The sequence below is a fragment of the Neovison vison genome, chromosome 3 (genome assembly GCF_020171115.1).
Source record: "Neovison vison isolate M4711 chromosome 3, ASM_NN_V1, whole genome shotgun sequence".
Classification (NCBI taxonomy): Eukaryota; Metazoa; Chordata; class Mammalia; order Carnivora; family Mustelidae; genus Neogale; species Neogale vison.
In genome coordinates, this window is record NC_058093.1 from 36,419,261 (window position 1) to 36,441,024 (window position 21,764).

A 21,764-nucleotide genomic window follows, 5' to 3' on the forward strand; every position below is an offset into this window, starting at 1 on the left:
CTGGGGTGACCCTTTAGAGTTGGAACAAGGGCTGGGCCTTTCATCTCTTCACTATCTGGTTGGATACATGCTGCTGCCCTGGTAAAGGAGCGTAAGCATAGGCAGGGCAGTCATTCAGCCCAGGGCTGTGACAGGGCCAGCAGCCAAGGGGACACTCCTAGCAGCTGGAAAATTATTAGCCTTTCAGTTCTGAAAGGTCTGAGTGGCAGAGCACAAGGCCCACTCTAATAGGTTATTTTATGAGATGCTCCCAGTCACTCAGAGAGTGGATGGAGAAGGCAATTAAAGCAGGTTAAAGATGAACAACTGAAGTTGGGTGACAGAAGCTTCTAGAAAGGAGTAGAAGCCCCCATTCTTTCTGCTGTGCTAGGCCTGCCAAAATGTGTACTTACTTGGTCTTTTTGATTGGGATAGCATGCAGTATGCAACAGTTTCCTTGGCCCACGTTGAATCAGGGAAGGAAGGAAAATACACTTTCTCTGACTCAGAAATTTGGAGAAGGGAAAAGGAGAAGATTATAGCTGTGAATTTAAGCTGTCAAGGGTAACATTTTTTCTGCATATAGTTTATTTTGCTCCCAAAGAAACTGTTCATTGTTTATAAGAATTCTTTTGAAAGTCATCCTGCTTTATAAGAACCTAATTGCTCCGTGCATTAAAGTTTCTCTTTTATTTTCTGTCGTGGTTTTTCACTTAGATAATCAAACTAAATAGACGTCTGCAACTTCTAGAAGAGGAGAACAAAGAGCGTGCTAAAAGAGAAATGGTCATGTATTCAATTACTGTAGCGTTCTGGCTTCTTAACAGCTGGCTCTGGTTCCGCCGCTAGAGGTAACCTCAGCTCTCGAAACTCGTGTCTCAACAGCTGGAAATATAAAGCATTTACAAACTTCTTTGTTTCTGTCTTTGCATTGTATGCCGTTTTATAGTCCATGCCCTGAACATGTATTTCTTCCAGAAAGGAGGGGGGAGGGACTGATACTTGCAGAAGTCAAGGTATGTTCTCTCACTCCGCTGTAGTCACTTAAAGCAGATCTGCAGTAACAAACACCTACTTAAAATTCTCCCTTTGCATGTTTTGTAAATAGGCTCTAGTTTGTTTTTTAAAAGGAATTTTTGCCTCATCAGCCCACACAATTTATTCTCCGAATGGGAGCGAGAGTGCATAGGGAATGGATTTAGAAAAGTATCTGTAGAAGAAAAATATTACTTTATTTTGTCCTGTTTCTCAAACACTGTTAGATTGGACAGTTTTGTTAATAGACCCTTTTGCATCCACATTTCAACATTAACACTTCTGAAGTCATGGTCTGGTGTCAGATTTGATAAAGCCAAGGCACTTCATGTTTACCAGTCACCTTCACTAAAGGAATTCCGAACATTTCCAGCAGTTTATCTAATATGCGTGTAAAATGTGCGTTCTTGTTTTTATTTTAGTTTTGCAGATGGTTTTCTATAAAGTATGTTTTTACTAAGTCCCTGTGTGAATGATTTAAAAAACTACAGAATAAGGTACAAATGTAGTGTATTTAATAAACTGTCAACTAAAGCAATGTTTGTCGAAAAATTTTATTTCATCATATTGGTGTGTGAGCTGTATTTCATAGCATATTACCATTAATGAACCTGAGTCTTCTTGTCTCAGAAGGAAATAATGCAATTAATGACTTGGCTGGTAGCAAGAACCTACTGTGTTTCCTTTCCGATTTCCATCCCGGCAGCAGCAGGTGCTGGTAGCATTACAGGTGGTTTTCTAAGTTGTAGTATCTGTCAGGTGCTTTGGAGGAAAACAGCTGGAGTTGTGTATGCTTTTTGCATTGTAGTATTTAGCTAAGATATTATATCTCATGAACTTTAAGTATACCAGTGAAATCAAATCCTGGCAAGCTCTAGCTCTCAGAATTACCCACCCCCCGCACCCTGGCCCGATTTTGTGTTCAGAAACAGAATTTTAGTTAGGTATAGTATTTGCCACATATCTTCAGTATCTGAATACCTAGGTGGTCAGTTTTAGGAAAGGCAGTTGAGGGAAATTCCTTAGATAGAGGTAGACTTAGTGTTTCTGTTCTTGCTTCTCTTCTATCCTTCCAAAATAAAGTACTTGGGGGAAGGATTCCTATGTTTGCTTCCTAAAGTTTACATGAGTTTGAGGATATTTTCTTTTTATCCATGAAAATCTTCTGCCTTTTATAACAGTCTAATGATATGATTATACTAATTCTAGCTTTATATATATATATATATATATATATACACACACACACACACACACACACACACACACATATATATATATTTTTTACAAGGTAATTTCTGAATGATCCTCCCAATTGAAACATGAAAATGATGGATAAAATTAGCACTTCTTTTGCTGGGCAGGCATGAAAAGGATTCTTCTAGGGCCAAAAATGAAATAAAAGCAGGCATTCCAGGAGATAAGCAAATACAAAAGCTGTTTTCTCCTGTTAATTTTTACCAAACTCTGGAGACCTAGAACTTTCTCCCTAAGTGGCTGTGCAGAGGGCAGGAGAATACAGTCCCATGTTTTAGGCAAGTCACTAGCTGTGACAGGAGATTCCTGCATGAAGCTGGGACCCGAAAAGGCTACACATTTGGTGAAAGGGTAACTAGGAAATCAACTTACCACCCAAAAGGGGATAATAAAGAAACGTGCCTTCACCTTGTCACAGATATAAAAATAGAAGAACTTGACTCTGTCACTTGAAAGCCAAGTTATACCAGCTGGTGTACTGTTATACCAGCCTCCCTCACCTGGAAGTTGTTCCATCATTGTAAGAAAGTGGTTTTGGAGTTGAGAGGAACAAATTCATTCCTGGTCCAGATGATTAAGAAACACTTACAGATATTTGAGCTGAGCCTTTAAGTACATTTGCGTGCGTACACACACACACACACACACACACACAAGATTTCAAAAAGCAGAGGATGAAGAAAAGGTTCTTGGGGCAGGGAACAGTGGGAGAAGAGTTTACAGGGAGGGTCAGTAATACAGTGCTCAACCTAACAGGCTAGTGTCCTATAACTTAAGTACAGAACTCTACCTACAGGTGTTTCTTTTTTTTTATTTTTTTTTTCTACTTCTAGGAATACTTACTGAAACAGTAGCAGGTTATTTACAGTTTGAGGGATAATTTTAGAAAAATATATTTGCAAGAGAGCTTTCCTTCCTTTCTTCTATGAATATCTGTTTTCTAGCTTCCTAATTATGTTTGACATTGAAATTGAACTCTTTGTCTGGACTCCAAGTTCAAAAAGGCTTAATTTACTATAACCGTTGTTTACTTACAGTGTTGTTGTGTCAATAAGTAGAAATTCATGTGTGCACCACACTGACCTCTGTAGTGAGCAGTTATAGCTGGTAGGCCACAAGCCCTGACCTTAAGAAACTGACATATTGATGGAGGAGGGTGGAAGGGAGAGGGGAAGGCTTATTAAAGAATTTGAGGATTATTAAAATGATTTTGTTATGGAGGAAGAACTTGAGATATAAGCTGAAGGATAGGAAGAGGAGTGTTTCAGATGCTGGACACAGCAAAAAAAAATGAAAGTGTAAAGATTCCAAAACAAGATTGAACATGGGGGTGGCAGTGAAAAAAAGATCAGTGAGCTTTGTAAATTACTAGATGTACACTGTGTGTGTGTGTGTGTATGTGTATATACATACATGCATTTGTAAGTTTAGGTACCAGAGCAGAGATGGCATCATCCCAAAAGATACTGAACCGCCGGGGGCCCTAGGCTTTAGACATTTAATCTATGGCAATCATTTCCACAAGATTAAAAGAGCAAAGAAATAACAGCCATTTCAGCTGAATTGTGCTGAATCTCTTTTGCCAACAATCCTCTCTCTTGCCCTCTGACATGAGAGGCTTAAGTTTCTGTCTCTTCATGATCCTGTGGAGAACTAGGGTCATCACACCCATTTCCAAGGCAATGAGAAGATTGGATGCACCATCACTGTTCAGTCAAGTCCATGAGCAGTCATGTTCATTTCATTTGTATTTTAATTTTATGGCTATTAGCAGTTTGGCATTCATTCAGTAAGCATTGACTCACTAAAATCTAAGTAAAAAAGATAAGATTCATTAATTCATTTAACAGAATATTTATAATTGCCCTACTTTGTATCAGGCACTGTATTTGTCACCGTATACCAGGAGTGAATAAAAGAAACATATCTCTGGACCCATTGAGCTTATGGTTTTATGGGGGGAGAGTAAAATTTAGGAAACAAGCACAAATACAAGTGCTGTGACCATTGTGATGAGTACTATCAATGGCAGAATTCTAAAGGAGAAAGTTAAGGGAAATCTTCATTAGGTGGTTAGGGAAGACCTCTCAGAAAAACGTGATGGTTGTGTTGACGTCTGAAGGATGAAGAGGACTTAGCCAGAGAGGAGATGAGTGAAGCCTGGGGACTAGGCAGAAGAGAGACCTTGCTAAGGACTGGAAGCAACAAGGAGGTTCCTCAAAAAGTTAAAGATAGACCCTACAACCCAGCAATTGCACTACTAGGTATTTATCCAAAGGATACAAAATAGTGATTTGAAGGGGCAGCTGCATCCCAATGTTTATAGCAACAAAGTCCACAATAGCCAAAATATGGAAAGAGCCCAGGTGTCTGTCACTGATGAATGGATAAAGAAGATGTGGGATGGATGGATGGATAGATGGATAGAGAGAAAGATACAATGGAATACTACTCTGTACAATGACAACTATAGAACACTTATGAAAGAAATTGAGGAAGACACAAAGAAATGGAAAAACACTTCATGTTCCTGGTTTGGAAGAGCAAATATTGTTCAAACGTCTATGCTAAAGCAATCTACACGTTCGAAGTAATCCCTATCAAAATAATACCAGCATTTTTCAGAGATAGAATAAACAATTCTAAAATTTGTATGGAACCAGAAAAGACCGCGAATAGCCATTACGTTGAAAAAGAAAACCAAAGCTGGTGGCATCACAATTCCAAACTTCAAGCTGTATGACAAAGCTGTAATCATCAAGACAGTATGGTACTGGCACAAAAACAGACACATAAGTCAATGCAAATGAATAAAGAAATGAGAAATAGACCCACAACTCTATGGCCAGCTAATCTTCGACAAAGCAGGAAAGAATATCCAATGGAAAAAAGACCGTCTCTTCAACAAACAGTGTTGGGAAATTGGACAGCAGCATGCAGAAGAATGAAACTGGGTCACTTTCTTACACCACACACAAAAACTCAAAATGAATGAAAGATCTAAATGTGAGATAGGAATCCATCAAAATCCTAGAGGAGGACACAGGCAGCAACCTCTTTGACCTCAGCCATGGTAACTTCACACATCTCCAGAGACAAGGGAAACAAAGGGGGAACTGGACTTTTGGAACTTCATCAGGATAAAAGCTTAAACAGCAAAGGAAACAATCAAAACTAAATGGCAACCAACAGAATGAGAGAAGATATTTGCAAATGATGATGGATAAATGTCTAGTATCCAGAATCTACAAAGAACTTACCAGCCTAACACCCAAAAAATAAAAACTCCAGTTAAAAACTAGAAGACAGGGACAGACATTTCTCCAAAGAAGACATACAGTTGGCTAACAGATACATGAAAAAATGCTCAACATCACTCATCGTCAGGGAGATACAAATCAAAACCATGGTGCGATACCACCTCACACCTGTCAGAATGGCTAAAATTAGCAACTCAGGAAAGAGCAGATGTTGGCAAGAATGAAGAGAAAGGTGAACCCTCTTACGCTGTTGGTGGGAATGCAAACTGGTACAGCCACTCTGGAAAAATAGAGTTTGGAGATTCCTCAGAAAGTTAAAAATAGAGCTACCCTATGACCCAGCAATTGCACTATTAGGTATTTGCCCAAAGGATATAAAAATGCTGATTCAGAGGGGCACATGCACCCCAATGTTTATAGCAATATTATCTGCAATAGTCAAAATATGGAATGAGCTCAAATGTTCATCAACAGATCAATGGATAAAGAAGATGTGGTATAGACATACAATGGAATATTAGTCATCAAGAAGGATGAAATCTTGCCATTTGCAATGACATGAATGGAACTAGAAGGTATTATGCTAAGTGAAATAAGTCAGAGAAAGACAAATACTGTATGATTTCACTCATGTGGAATTTAAGAAACAAAACAGGAACATAGAAGGGAGGAAAATAAAAGCAGAAGACAAACGATAAGAGACTTAACTATAGGGAACAAATGGACAGTTGCTGGAAGGGAGGGGACAGGGAGATGGGGTAACTGGGTGATGAGCATTAAGGAGGGCATGTGATGTAATGAGCACTGCATGTGATATGCAATTGATGAATCTCTAAATTCTACCTCTGAAACTAATAATACACTTATTTGTTAACTCGAATTTAAAAAAAAATTTTTTTTTTTTAAAGCTGATGAATAAATAAATAAATGATGAGAAGGACATGGTTCCTGCTCTCTCAAATTTTCTGGTAGTAGTGGACACACAAACATTTATGTTACTTTGTGACAGGTAAGATAACAGTGGTCTGGGTAAGTACTAGCTTAGTTTGTTGGAATCCTGCACCCTGGGGAAGCTTTTTCAAGTAAGACACCCTGAAGCTAGACCTCAAGGATAAATAGGCCTATAAAATAGGAGTATAGGGAGAAGGTCTCTATACAGCAAATAGATTCAGGGAAAAAAAAAAAAAAAAGCCTGTGTGTGCTTCTGATGTTACTAATTTTGGGGGGCAGCTATAATGTAGGTATTGAAAATTATTTCTAGAAACTTAAGCCCAGTAAACATAAATAATTGAAGTAAAATGCAGGAATGATCACATTCAGAAAATTGGATTTTCAGTTTTGTCTTTCATAACATCTTAATATGGTAAATGCATGGTTTTTTAATTCTATCTTTTAAAGATTGACATGTATAGAAAGCAGCTTTTGAATTCAGACTGGCACCCTTTTTTTTGTAATAATTTTTTTTTAATTGTGGAAGAATGCAAACAGGAAAATAGCAAAGTATAATGGATTACCATATACCTGTCACCTAAATATAACATTTTTCCATAGCTTTTGGCTGAAGTATTTTTAAGAACATGATATTTCCCCCAAAACAGAAATATACATTTCTTTAAAGATAAGAAAATTTTCGTGTGTAACCATAAAACCCTTGTCAGGACTAAAAATGGTTTAGCGATGATTCTTTGACATCTCCTAAACCAATCTCCCTCCTCCCTCCTTTCCTTCCTGTCAGCCTGCCTTTCTTCCTTTCTTCCTTTCCTTCCTATCCCTTATCTATCTAAGTAGGCTCTATGCCCAACATGGGACTTGAACACATGACCCAGAGATTAAGAGTCATACATACCTCTGACTAAGCCAGCCAGGCATCCCCCTAAACCAATCCTTGTACAGCTCTCCCCAGTTATCCCCCAATGAAATGAGTCTACAGAAGACATTTCATTGAATCCTGTCTCTTTGTTCTCTTAATCTGGAATAGTTCTCTCAGCCCAGTCCACCTTTTATCTTTCCTATATATTTTCTTGTGGAAAACGGGGCTATTGTCTGTTTACTGCCCCACCTTTTGGATTTGTCTGACTATGTCCTCTTCTCCAGATTGTCTATAAGCTGAAAATTAGGTCTAAAACCATTCAGGCTATCTGTTTCGTTTTATTTTATTTTTATTTTATTTTATTTTTTAGTGTAAAGATATAAAATAAAGTTCCATATTTTCACTTCCAGGATAACTTCTGTTCCTTCCTGTCCTCCCTCCCTCCCCATCTTCGTTCTCCTTTCCCCTTCCCTCCCTCCTCCCTCCACACTTGAGAATATAGAATTTAAAAATTCACATAGTACAGAAGTATAAAAAGGTACAAAACAAATTGAAAACTTCTCTCCACCTTTCCCCAAAGTCAACCACTGATGATTGTTTTTGCTTTGTATATGAAAGGCTGATTTTTTTTTTTTTTTAACATCTCAAAGATGACTTTTGGCCTAAAGTGACTGATAATAGCTTTCTAGACAGTGTTCCATTTTTGAACTTCTAAAAGAATGTCTTTTTATTTTTTTTTTTTTAAGATTTTATTTATTTATTTGAGAGAACACAAGTTGGAGGGAGGGGCAGACAGCCTGCTGAGCAGGGACCCTGATGCAGGACTTGATACCAGGACCCTGGGATCATGACCCGAACCAAAGGCAGCCACTTAACAAACTGAGCCACCCAGATACCCCAAGGAGTGTCTTTTAAATGCAATTCTCAAATGATTCAAAACTGCTAATATTTCTATTTTATTACCATGAAACTAAACAATTCTACTTCTCCGTTTAGTGACCCCACACAGACAGCCAAGGAAACCGATGGCCATCTGACTGAGCCCAAACAGGAGCTCCAGAATCCCCACGAGCAGTAGGCCTAAAAACACCGAGAAATGGATCACTCTGTGTTTGTTTTCTTCAGTGTCGAAGCTCAAGGTATGCTTTATCCAGTCACTGGCTGTGACGCCATTGATGGTGAGATTATCAAAATCAGGAGGAGCGACACAAGACTCACTGAAGAACCACTGCAGATTGAAGGAGTCTGGATCAATGTCACTGAAATGAAAGAAAAGATAGGAGGTTTTCAGGAATATCACTTACCATGAAAAGACTGCATCATCGTGCCCAGAAAAGGGCAAGTATACTAAAACAGCAAGTCCTTTGAAATACTATGCCCAGAAACTATAGCTAAGACCCAAGTTTCTGATCATGTGTCCATGTACTCTGATCTCTACAAAACTCTTACTGAGTATCTGTCCCCTCCCTCAACCAGCATTTCTAGAGTACCTACTCTTGGGTTGAACCATATGAAATTTTCTGTGTTGGAAATAACTGAATATTCTTAATCTCCCATCATTCAACCTAATTATACAGGCGTTCCATTACTTGCTAAAGATATGTAAAGTGAGGTGCTCCCCGCCCCCGCAGGGAGCTCAGTTCTTCCTACAAAATGGCAGTGTTGCATCTGCTCTCAAACAGGCTGTGCAAATTTTACTGACAAAAGGCATGTTTTAAAAAAAAAAAAAAAAAGTCTGATTGAAGGGATTTGTGCCCATTGTAACAAGGTTTGGAAAATGAGAGACTTCTAACCCGAACGTGATCTACCCTAAGATGGTTGTTCCCTCAGTTTACTACCAAGTAAGGCTAAGTGGTCTTAGAGAGTTTGCATTTCTGGATACCAACAACTGACATTTATCCTGGGAAGACAACAGTATTTTTGGCACGTGGAAAGGGAGTGTGCTTTCTGCAGTTTGCAGCAAGCCTAGCATCAGTCTTGGAACTCTGTCTCCCCAGCTGGACTGGCTCTCATCTCCAGAGCTTAGCCGGGTGCCCGGTGAGTTATTCTCTCCTAAGGGCTGAATGTGTAGAGCATCTGTGCTTGAAATCTTTTATTTTGAACTTCAGAGCTAGGAAAGGGAATTTTTTGTTTTGATTTTAATTCACAACTGCAGTATGCAAATTTTGAGGGATTATTCTTTTTTAGGGTAGCAGGAGAAAAGGAGGGGGAAATTTTTTTTTTCATGTAATTACTAAAGTGAATTCTAGTTATTTTCAAAAACTGAGCAACATATAGATAAGCGAGAATTAGATTGTTCTTCCAGTTTTACAGACTGGGCCTAGATTCAGGCACAGAACCATCTTTCAAGTCTGAAATGAGCCACTTACAAGTAACTCCTCTATATTGTCACTATATGAGTTAAACTTGATTCATTCCCATGCCTGCAGTATATTTATAGTACGTCTGCATGAATCCATCAACTGCTTTTGTTTCTTTTAGGGCTCATAAGTAAGGCTCTAGAATTTATGTATTGTGTTTTTATTCATTTTTTTTAATTATAAAAGTAACATATGCTTAGGGCTTAGAAACTGAGTTTGGAAGTGTAGATATGCAGTGCTCCCTTCACTCTTCCAGGGCATCCTCTATAACCATTCTCAAAAAAAAAAAAAAAAGTAAACTTTCTGGCATATATTTCTAGAAATTCTTTAGACACATATACACTTGCAGCCACAGATTTTTTTTTTTTAAGATTTTATTTATTTATTTGACAGAGATCACAAGTAGGCAGAGAGGCAGGCAGAGAGAAAGGAAGAAGCAGGCTCCCCGGTAAGCAGAGAGCCCAATGTGGGGCTCAATCCCAGGACCCTGAGATCATGACCTGAGCCAAAGGCAGAGGCTTTAACCTGCTGAGCCACCCAGGCACCCCTGCAGCCACAGATTTTTAAAAGACAAAGATAAACCATCTGAGTCAACTACTCCTTCTAGACAAGATTCCTGTCCCCCACCACCCCACAAACCATTCTGAGTGGTTCTTCCATTTCTATGAGGTTGTGCCAGTTGAGATTAATGTGCTAAATCCCTAAGAACCTGTGTTCCAGTCATTCCATCAAAGAACAACGTGTCAGCACCACACTATTCTCATGGAGCTAGCTGCAGCATGTGAGACAATCTGTGAAAATCAGGATACTCACCTCAAATTTTTGAATGAAAATTCACAATTGAAAGTGCTGTTCTCTTGAGAGTTACAAATGAGAGGACCTTCCGAGAGAGCCAGGATAGATACCAACATGCAATACACAGCACCAATGACTGTGATGACATTCAGAAGTGATGACAGAAACATCTGGAAAACAAAGGAGAAGCACTGGTGTATGTTCTCACGTGTTCCTGGACTATTTCGAGACTCAGCAGCACATGCAGACTTCTGGCCAACTGCTGCTGGTCTCTGGTGCCCCTGTGGTCCTAGGTCTTTAAGATCTCCATTTGATTAGGTCTGATTTATCAAAGAACAAAGAGGGCAAAGTCTCTGCCATTTGATTAGACTTACTAAAAGATTGCTGGGCTTGCTACTGTTTTTGGAAAATCTGTACCTTTTTACACCCTGAGCCTTGTCCACTTCAAGGGACCACTGACATCTAGTACCTCCTCCCCATTCTGTGTACTTTCTGCTTCACAGAACCTGGACTAGATCTTAACCACCACATTTTGGCATCTGGTCTCCTGACTCCCAAATCTTTCATCCAGATTTGGCCCTAATGCTATGAGAGGTCAGTGGTCCCCATTCTGCTGAGATCAGTCAATAGCGTCGTGTTAAGCACAGAGCTTCTCAACCTCAATACTGCCAACATTGGGCATTTTGTTTTGGGGCCTTTCCTGTACATTCTGGGTTGTTTGGCAGCATCGCTGGTCTCTACTCCACTAGATACCAGTAGCTGTCCCTCCAAAGTGTTGACAGCCAAAAGTGTCCCGGACACTGTTCCATGTCCCTCTGGGGGGGCAGAACTGCTCCAGTGGAGAACCATGTTGTGTCAGGGAGAAAAACTGTAAGCCTTTAAGCACCTTTCATTTCATGAGTGAAAGTCAGAGAAAGCAGAAAAAAAGCATGAAATTTGCCAATAGGAAATGTTATGGCCCAAATGAAAGTCGGTATATATGTATGCTTTTCAGGAAAAAAAGCTCTGTGTTGTTTCAGTGAAGTTGTTAGTCAATGATAATTATGAGTTAAAATATGCAGAGATGAAGGAATACTTGTCCTTTTCCTTGGGTCCGATAATACTGCCACTTCCAGAGGGTTCAGGAGACGTGGCTTTAATGAGTAGGCAGAATAAGGGGCTTCTTTATGTACCTCATGCATGTTGTTGCATATATTATCTCATTTAACCCTTTCAATAACCCCAAGAGATAGATACTATTATTCCCACTTTAAGGATGAGAAAAATATAATTCAGAGAGGTTGGCAAACTTGTCAGAATCTCACAACTGGGAAATGCTTGTGCTCAGATTTTAATCACTACATCAGAATTCTTCGAGGTAAAAGCAGAGAATGATGGATTTGGAGTCTAATTCAAATCCAGATTATTCCACACTACTGTGGCCTGTGCAAGTTAGTTAATTTGCTCACCAAGAAGTGCACTATTTATTTTGGTCATTTATTCTTTCTAACTTCTTATCACTACAAAAGGGCCTGGCTTTAGAACGTGCTCTTGGGGATCTGAATTCCCCCAAGTGGGGGGTTTATGTAAATGACTCAGCAAAACCAAAGCATTTGGAAACAAAACCAAGAAGTGGACAAAGGGAAGGAGCAAGACACAGTTAAAGTAGGGGAAATAGTTGGAACAGTTAATACAGGAGATAAGCCTTGGTGACCCCATTACCCACCTCAAGATCTAGCCTTTGTTGCCTTTATGATGCTTTGGTCTTTTCTCAACTTGGAAGATAAATGATATGACTTAAGCACCAGTCTTCCCAGGGCTGCCACAAAGTGAGAAAAGTGCCTAGAAACACTTTATTGCATCTACTCAATATAAGCTGGAAATTTTAATTAAATAACCAGCACCACTATTATTAACAGAGCATGAGCAGTATTACATAGCACCCCTACCCCTTGGCACTCCAGAGTTCCTATAACTTCTTGGCACATAATAATCTGTAATGTTGCAGAAGCATGAAAATTCCAATGACTTTCAAGGTTGGTATGGAGGAGCAAAACCTGCAGAGTTAAGCCCAACACCTGCATGAAAAGGTGTCTTGCTTCTTCACAACTTACCGTCCTCCAAGGACAGAAGAAACTTAAGTGATCATTGAAAAGATGACTTGTCATTAAAGGTATGTAGGGGGGAAAGATTCTTAAGGGAAATACAATTTGAGACAAAAATCTGTAGAAGTGTTCTGATATTTTAGAGTTCAGGGATTTAGATATAGCTCAAGATATCTTTCTCAAGAATGTAAGTACAATATAGAGGTAATAAAAAGTCAACTGCAAATTATAAGTTTAAAAAGAAAAGTGCCAGAGAGGAGAAACTGAAAACTAGTATTTATTAAATTTCTATGGTATATAAGGAACAAAGATGTAGTATCAACAATTAGCAAAGTAATTATAATCCTAGATAAATATCAAATGTCAGAAAAGGGTACTTTTTAAAAATATAAATATTAATACAGATATAAATATGCACACTTTTAAACCCTAGCTCTCACCCATGGGATCATATTAGAATCACCTATATTGGTTTTGAAAAATACTGAATCTCTGGGGGCCACCAGGCATTGATATTTTTAAGATTGTTCTGGGTGACTCTGATGTTCTCATAAGGCTGAGCACCATAAAACCTCAAGATCATCCAGGAATATTTACTATGACGGCTTGTTTATTGATCCAGCCCACCACTCCTTAGAGAAGAATGAGAGACCTCAGTGTTGCTTATAACAACAACCATGGCATAAATAGTGTAAATATTGTGAAATTTGGAGCCTAGTGGATTTGGACAAAAATTCACCTACTTATTAGCTGTGCTACCTTGGCAAATTATTTGCTTTCTCTGAGCATCAATTTCTCAGTCAATGAAACAGACACCATAATATTTCCCACTTAGTGGTTTTGAGAGAATTAAGCAAGGTTGTAGCATTGGAAGGGTTCCGACCATAATAACGTTAGGCTAATAAATATTCACTTCCTTTACTTTTAACTTAGTTACAATTTTATACTTAATGAGTACACAGTAAATGTTTGAAAATAAATAACCATTGTCTCCTTTAACTGGATAAGGACAATTATTTTGATCGTAGCAAACCAATCTTTCATAGAATTGAGGATACACTTTCCCAAAGTCTTTTACATACACCACGAAAATAACAAGTATTTGAGAATTATGAAATTGATTACAGCTCCAGGTATAACTTCCAAATCTTTCTTTGAAAGCCTTTAGGTTATTGAAACTGAAGATTGAGAAAAGGTCTGAAGACTGACTCGAAAGCTTCATTCTTATGGGGGAAAAAAAGAAAAAAGATAAACTTCGCACTTTCCATATTATCATATAATTACTGTAAATTGCATGTTTCTATGACTATGGTCCTGCCACTGTTGGACAGATAGTGATGACTCGGGAAGCTTTGCTGCTGTGTCAGTAACTGAATGTTCCTGCGCTTTGGCTCGAGGCCGATGGTCCATACTCACTCCAGTTCTGTTGTTGCAGCACGCTCTTTTTCTTGCTGCCAAGGACATTGTTGTTGCTGGAATGACCTGGAAATCACATCAACAGGAAAGATGAATATGATTTCTTCTCATCAGATGAGAAAAGCAGTCATCTCCACCTCCCAGCAGTTGTGGGAAATCAAGGCTCAAGGGAACAAAAGGGGAAATTTGGCAATATCCCTTGATCTTGTGCACTTTGGGATCCCCATTTCAAACACAAAGATTAAAGTGGGGAAGGGCTGGGGCATTTCAGGACAACAGCTTCAAACTCTTCCATCTACATTCTTACTTTACTTTCATCTTTAGAGAGAATTGGATTTTAAATGGATTAGAGTGAGTTAGTTATTCATTATTTTGGAAGGAATGTTTCTGAAAGAATTGTTTGCATCATCCAAATTTTCCCTTTTTTCTTTCTTCCTCTTCTTTTTTTTTTTTTTTAAAGATTTTTTATTTATTTATTTGACAGACAGAGATCACAAGTAGGCAGAGAGGCAGGCAGAGAGAGAGAGAGAGGAGGAAGCAGGCTCCTTGCTACTATAATCTATGACCACTTATTCCATTTCCCAAAAATTGTATAAATTAATCTGGCAAGAACCCAGAAAGGAAACTGCCTGACAGTTGGGAACTAAGAATTCTGTCACCACCCTCTCCCACTTCTGAACTTCCCTCCTATCCTCAGGCTCACCACCATCTTGCCAGTCGCCAAATTTATGTCCAGAGCACTATTTTTTTTTTTAAGATTTTATTTATTTATTTGACACAGAGAGATCTCAAGTAGGCAGAAAGTCAGGCAGAGAGAGAGGAAGGGAAGCAGACTCCCTGCTGAGCAGAGAGCCCAGTGCGGGGCTGGATCCCAGGACCCTGAGAACATGACCTGAGCCGAAGGCAGAGGCTTAACCCACTGAGCCACCCAGGCGCCCCCAGAGAATTATTTTTGGTTCCACATTCTCCCTTCTGCTCATGTATCCATAACAGGTCATGACCTCACTTTACACTGCTGTTTGGGAAAACTGCATATAGTGCCTTCTATGTCAAGGGAGATGTACATCACTGAGGAAAACTGTGAGAAATGATGCCACATTCTCAGGATTAGGTTTCAATTTTGAGTAATATCTACTCAGCAGTTATGACTAGAAATTCTTACTGGAAAAAAGTTTGTAACATTGAAGAGTGAAATGTAAATCATTTCCTTCCACTGTAGAAACTTTAGCCATGAGCTTCTTCTGTTCTCTCAGCACAACTGCCCTAAAGCAGCTCTCTCTTTTTTCTCCCACTCTTGTTTTCTAATGTTTTATTGAGTTCTAACAACAGGCCAGCTACTGTTGTAGGTGTTGAACATGGTTCAGTTCATTCCAGCTTCAGAACAATCCCATGAGGTGGGCGCCAGTATTACTCCCAGTTCACCAATGAGAAAACTGAGACACAACAAGTTTGAGTGACTGGCCTATGAAAGTGGATGAGTTGGGGACCCAAATCTAGGCACTGGGGGGCCAGAGCCCAGAGGCTCAACCATGATTCTACGCTGGACAATTTGGATAGATCTCCCCTCCTCCATACGGTCTATTCATTCTTATCCTTCCCCTTCTGCAGCACCACCTGGCTCATCTCATCGTCTTCCTCTTACTGCTCTTTCCCTGATACTTGTTTTCAAGCCCACATACACCTTTGTTCTTTTAGAACAGGTCTAAGATTTACACCTTACAAGGCAGCCTCCCTGACAGACTTCACCCCGCTCTAACCATTGGCTGACTCCATGTCACTTGTGGAGAATGCAGTATTGTTCTCAAGCTTTGCTTATATATTGCCCTGAACACCAACACTGTTATAATTCCGGGGGCACATGGATGTATGACAGCCCAGCCACTCTGAGGCATAGCTGAGAGCCCAGAAGAAAAGGAAAATAAATTAGTTTAGCTCTCAAATAGGTGTCAGCATTCATGGACTAAACTTCTTTTGCTGTACTCACAAGCTACCCTGTCTTCTGGACTTAAGAAGAAATAATTCAGAACAGAAACTGGCAAGCTGTGGGCCACCATCTTTTTTAATAAACAAAGTTTTATTAGAGTACAGCCATGCCCATTCACTTACATATTGTCCGTGGCTGCTTTCACACATCAATGGCACAACTGAATGGTTATGAGAGAGACTGGATCGCGAAGCTTCAAATACTCACTATCTGGCTCTTTATAGAAAAAGTTTCCCAACCCCTGATTTAGAAATGTAATGAGTCCATTAAAGTTGACACAACATTAAGTTACAGCTTAAATGGATAAATCATTCCATTTTCCTTATCAATGTAAATTCAACTCTAACTTTCTGAAAGATTAATTTATTTCAGAGATGCTGAACATTTACTTTCATAGTTCTTTTCCTTTGCAAACGTGTTTTATAAAGTAACAATGGCCTGTGGTATATGAATCCTCACCCAGTTGACTTCATGACATCTTAACACATCTTTGTTCCATTCTTATGTGTAACTTGATAATTCACTGTATTTCAACCATTTTGTCCATTCAAAGTTTCGGAACTAAGATGGACAATAAAATGTGATTTTTTTAAAAGTCATCTCTATAACCAATGCAGGACTCGAAACCACAACCTGGAGATAAAGAGTTGCACCTTCCACCAACTGAACAGGCACCCCTGAACTGTACAATATGTAATATGTATGTGTGTACATATGTAACTAAGTTATAAGTTTTCCAGATAATATCCTGTGAAAATGAGTAATGAACTACTCTTTCTCTTCAATTCCTAAGTACATTTAAATGCATGAGTTTTTGTGAAATCAAAAATCTTGATAGACTTTTATTTTTATAAAAAAGTATTTTTCATTTTTTCTTATACATACCCATACTTTTATCCAGTTTTAAAAGTAAGGTAGTATATGGTTTTACAAATGAAGTACAAGAAAGCTTTTAGATCATTAAAACTGATAGAAGGCAAACTTTTGGGATTTTCCCAAGTACTTGAACATGACAGTAAAACACAAAGCCATAGCTCATCATGAATATAAAAAACTACATTTTGAAAATTCTTGTCATACATAATATCTTCTAATTTTGGTTAACATTCAACAATTTGTTCTATATTTAGACTTTAATCATTGATAAATTATCATTATGTAAGAAGTACACTCAATGAATAAGCATGATTAAGATCAGACTTTCAACCAATCTCATATAATAATAAAATGACCTTTATATTTTTTAGAGGAAACATTTCAAGTCTTTCTTTTTAGTGCCTGGAAAAAAAAAATAATATGTATTGATTTTTCCACGTAACAGTTGATAATTGAAGATAATTACGGAAAATCTCTTAGTCATGGTTTCAAAAGATGAAAAGGTTCTCTTCTCTTTTCACTGAATCATAAAACCATAAAATGATTGTGCATTTTATGAAGTAATCAATAATGAATTCCATAGTTATCAGCTACCTTCTGCAAAATCGCCAGTTTATGAAGAACATTTAAAATGCCATAGCAATTTTAGAAAATTTCAAGAACTCTGACAAGATTGCTATCACAAGCAGTGAACGCTTCCTTATTAACTTTTCTGTGTGTTTACAAGTATATGAAGAGTTCAGTATTTTGGATGATTCCCTTTGAAAAAGATACTCTTCTACATTCTGTTTATAGTCAAGGATCATGAAAATGTACCTGTACTCTGAGACCTTCTATCACCTACCAGTTTGCTTGTGAGCCTAGTCTAGAGTTTGAGGCTCAGTCTATAAAACAACTATTGAAATTTTCAAGGAGTTGTTCACTGCCTCGATGACATTCTACAATACTGTGTAATAGAGATCCCTCATGTGATTCCAGATCTTCATTAATATTTATTGAGGATCATAATGTAAATGTAGTCATAGAACAAGGAAGTCCAGGTTTTCTGGAACTGTTTCACAGATTTATATCACCTTCCTATGCTTCAGTTTCCTGGCCACTTAAATTTATGGAGAAGGTTATGGATTTTGTCTTTCCCCTTTGTCAACAGGAGACAGACGTTGAGGATTATGGTGGTAATACTGGTGGAAAACAGAGCCTTGGAATCAGATAAATCTGGAATTGAGTTTCACACCTACTATGTGCCTTGTTAACATTCCTAACCTTCTTCTTGCTGATCTGTTAAAATACAAATGATAGTATCTGCTTAGCCAGATTATTAAATGAAATGAGATAGTATAAAGTGTGAACCGTAGCTGGCACTCAACAGAACTCTCTGTGGGCCCTTCTCTGTGTCTTCACCTCTTCATCTTCCTTCCCTCCTCCCACTGACAAAAACATGCATAGGATGTGTGTTATGCTCTGTTATTGCTAGCAAGACATTGTTTTTAACTGAGATGGGGTTCATACTAGAACCAATTTATACTTAAAGCAACATGAGTCATTCTACATGGATTGTTTTCACACAATCCATGATGAACTTCTAGCTAGATGAACTTCTAGTGGCTTCATGGAAATTGCCATTATTGGTTAGACTTAGCCAGCTGCTCCTGGCTTCTGGTCTAAGCAAGATGCATGGAAGCTCATGCTACTTAAGTAGAGGAAGCTTCTAGAAAGGCAGAAAGCAGACACAAATGTTGGCAGTTGCATCATGGTTGAGCACTGTTGCTCACTTCCTCTTAGCCTGGAAGAAAACTCTCAGGGTTGTTTGAAGAAATAGCCCTTCTACCTAAAGCAAGGTGAATAGATTGCTCACAACGTTAAAGGGAAAGAAACCATCGACTTTGCGGGAATGCTTCCTAAAATGGCCTTTTGGTGCCAGAGTGGTCTCCACTCCAGTGTGCCAGCCAAAGGATAAATTTTTATCTAAAGTTTAACACGTAATGACCCAAGAGCACTTCCACAGAAGTCGGGGATAAGACCAGCAGCAGTGACTCATCATCACTGAAACAGACACACACACACATCCACACAAGTTCATTTCTCTGACATTAATCAGACTCCCTTGGGTAGCACTTCCCACTCCCGTATTCCTGTGAATACTTTTGAGACTAGTATTGGCAGAGGAAAGCTGAGGGAAAGGATTCAAAACATCTTGAACACTAACTATAAAGCTTAGAAGAATGGCATAACACATGTGAAGAACTATGATAGATAGCAATCCAACAAACATTTATCAAATTATTAATTTTGTTGCCCAAGCTCCCTAGTCCATACCACCATTTATTTAAATTTACTTAAGTTTTCATTCTTCACTGATGCCAGTGAATTAATACCATTAATACCATTCCACTGCTCCTGACGATATCCTCAGCCAAGGCATAGCCCACCATCAAGTTGAAAGATGGTGTTTGGGAGTTTGGTAAAATAGGCAGCCCTTTCCCCAAATCAAGCCAAATAAATGTTACTCACCATCACACCTGCTCCTATAATCCCTGGGAACCACCACTCAAAGCAAGAGATGGGGTTATGAAAAACTTTGCCTTCATCCACAAAGTTTAAAATGAGAGGAATTGCATTGAGAACTATTCCCAATATAAGTAGAACCAATAAGCTGAATCCATTGCAGGATGTCCATCCCTCACAACAGGTCATGGTCACCCCCTGGTTCAATGAGAAATCCTGTCAGTGTGGCTGCTGGTGTGGCACTGTCTTGCCTTTTACTCTGAGCCTTCTAGTTAAAGTTTAGAACTTATGAAAAATAACTGTGTAAAGTTCAGAGTCCATCCAGGAGGGCAGGGCATTATTATGAGAACTGGTAGAGGAAGTAAGTTGGGTTTCTTTCTTTCCTTCTTTTTTTTTTTTTTTTTTTGTAGTTTGTTAAATATTTATTAACGACAACCATTTATAGTTTACACAAAAAATATTTCCTTGATAATACACAAAAATTTCCTGATAATGGTTACTAAAAACAGCTACTCCCACCCTCCCAACATGTCCACCCCAAAATTCAATCTACAGTGGCTTAATCCAGAAGTGTAATCCAGTAAGACTGAAGACAAAACACTTCAGGTCCTGGGCAAGATAATAAAATATGTGTAAGCCTTCTGGACCCTTGGGTTGACTAACATCAGTAAGAGAGCCAATTTTTGATGTTGTCGAAGAAGTGTGTTCATGTCCAATAACAATTTCAGGTTCCTGCCAGTGCAGCGTATCAAGAGGAGGCCACAGAGCACCATCTCTGGTTATCACACTGTTGTCAATTATTGTCCTCAGCATCTCCGTCACACTTTCATGTACATAAGCCTGAGCATGACATCATTTGTGTAATTGTTGTTGGTACATCTCAATTTCTCATCAGATGGGAACTGATGCAGGAACACACGGTCAAACTTGTCCTTGTCACCCACGTAATAATGCAGATAAAGGTCACTCTCCACAGCTCCATAGGGGATGGAAGGTGGGAAAAAATCTCTAGTTTCTGTTAGATACATTTATGCAAGAAAATAAAAAGATGAAAACCAAAAAAAAGCAAAGAAGAAAAAGGATGGTCTTAAGATATGTTTCCTTAATACCTTTTACTAGTATGCCTTATAAAAACTAAAAACAAGAATATCCATTTTATGTAAAGTATGTTTTCCTGTATGCTCACATACACAAAATTTTTAAAAAATCTGAAGTCATATTATCCCAGTCTTATAGACAAATCGAGTTAGAAGTGGACCGTCTAAGGCTGGTGGGAGTTTCTGTTAACACTGAAGACCGGCAGTGTTCGAGTATGGAAACCAGAATGAAACAGGAATATGAGAAAGATGGAGGCACAGATCATCATGTCTTATTTTCTTCGAACCTTGAGCACTTACTTGGTTATGCACAGTACATTTCTGGTCTGGGGCTTCATGTTGTCTCCCTACTACTTTGTGAGTGCCTCAAGAAAAGTTCCATCCACTGGGATAGCCTTTTAAATACCAAAGTTCTCACTCATACTAATTGGCCATCATAGATCACCAAGAGGGCTCTGCTCATCGTTGTTACTGAGAGATTCAGGGGCGCAAATCTGTCCCAGCTTTCACAGTTGTGGAGTCAGAGTAAAAAGATGTAGTGAGTCTTAACATTTTTTTTTTTTTTGTCCAGAAGAGCCACATCACATCTTTTCACACTTTCTTGGCCAAATGGTCACTCAGTTATGCTTGGGTTCAAGTGCATGATGAAATACAAACTGATATGTGTCTGGAAGAGAGTCAAACATTATGCAGCTCTAATACCTACCTTGCCTTCCTCCTGCTGCTGAGTAATCGGCTTTGCAGCCCAGGGCATGGTTTCAACAGATGCTGTTGGGAATGACGAATGGAAGGATGCGTGAATGCAGAAGTGGGGTCAATACAACCCATAAGCTCAGGTGTCATGGTCTTGGAGAAGAGCACGCCAACCTGTAGAAGCAGGAGGGCACACTGTGTGGGTTCCACTGGCCAACCCTGAAACATCAGTTCTGGTTTCCAGTTCCAAACAAATTAAGACTACCCCAACCATCAGAAATAAAAATAAAAAATTATAAAATTAAGTTAAGAAAAGAATACTGCACCCATCACCATAGCACACCACGGATAATGATGGAAGGAACGCCGGGATGGAAGATCACACTACAGTGGCGCTGAGTGAAATGGGGGTACTTCCATCATATGATTTGTATACTTCTGCATGGTTGAGCTATCTAAAATAATTTCATATTTATTTTATAAAAATTAATGATTACTTGCGGCACCTGGGTGGCTCAGTTGGTTAACGTTTGACTCCTGATATCAGTTCAAGTCTTGATTTCGGAGTCCTAAGCTCAAGCCCCACACCGGGCTCTGTGCCAGGCTTGGAGCC

The 21,764-nt window shown here is 38.9% G+C and overlaps 2 protein-coding genes and 1 pseudogene across 10 annotated transcripts in view; 1 reads left to right on the forward strand and 2 right to left on the reverse strand.

The window, feature by feature from the left end:
• MFF (mitochondrial fission factor) overlaps positions 1–1,548 on the forward strand; it is a 31,731-nt gene extending 30,183 nt beyond the window's left edge. For all 9 annotated transcript variants that reach the window (XM_044241732.1, XM_044241733.1, XM_044241736.1 and 6 more), the window contains one exon: positions 697–1,548. In XM_044241732.1, the coding sequence (XP_044097667.1) occupies positions 697–828 (132 nt within the window). In that variant the 3' untranslated portion in view covers positions 829–1,548. The remainder of the gene's footprint in view (positions 1–696) is intronic.
• A 6,722-nt stretch (positions 1,549–8,270) lies between these two features.
• On the reverse strand, positions 8,271–19,606 carry TM4SF20 (transmembrane 4 L six family member 20). Its single transcript, XM_044240863.1, has 4 exons — positions 19,368–19,606; positions 13,997–14,062; positions 10,515–10,666; positions 8,271–8,600 (listed from the first exon to the last, which is right to left on the reverse strand). Exons 1-4 carry the CDS (start codon positions 19,548–19,550, stop codon positions 8,312–8,314), a joined length of 690 nt encoding a protein of 229 aa, XP_044096798.1. The 5' UTR covers positions 19,551–19,606; the 3' UTR covers positions 8,271–8,311.
• Positions 19,607–19,910: 304 nt separating this feature from the next.
• Positions 19,911–20,389, reverse strand: LOC122903486 (annotated as a pseudogene).
• Positions 20,390–21,764: the final 1,375 nt, after the last annotated feature.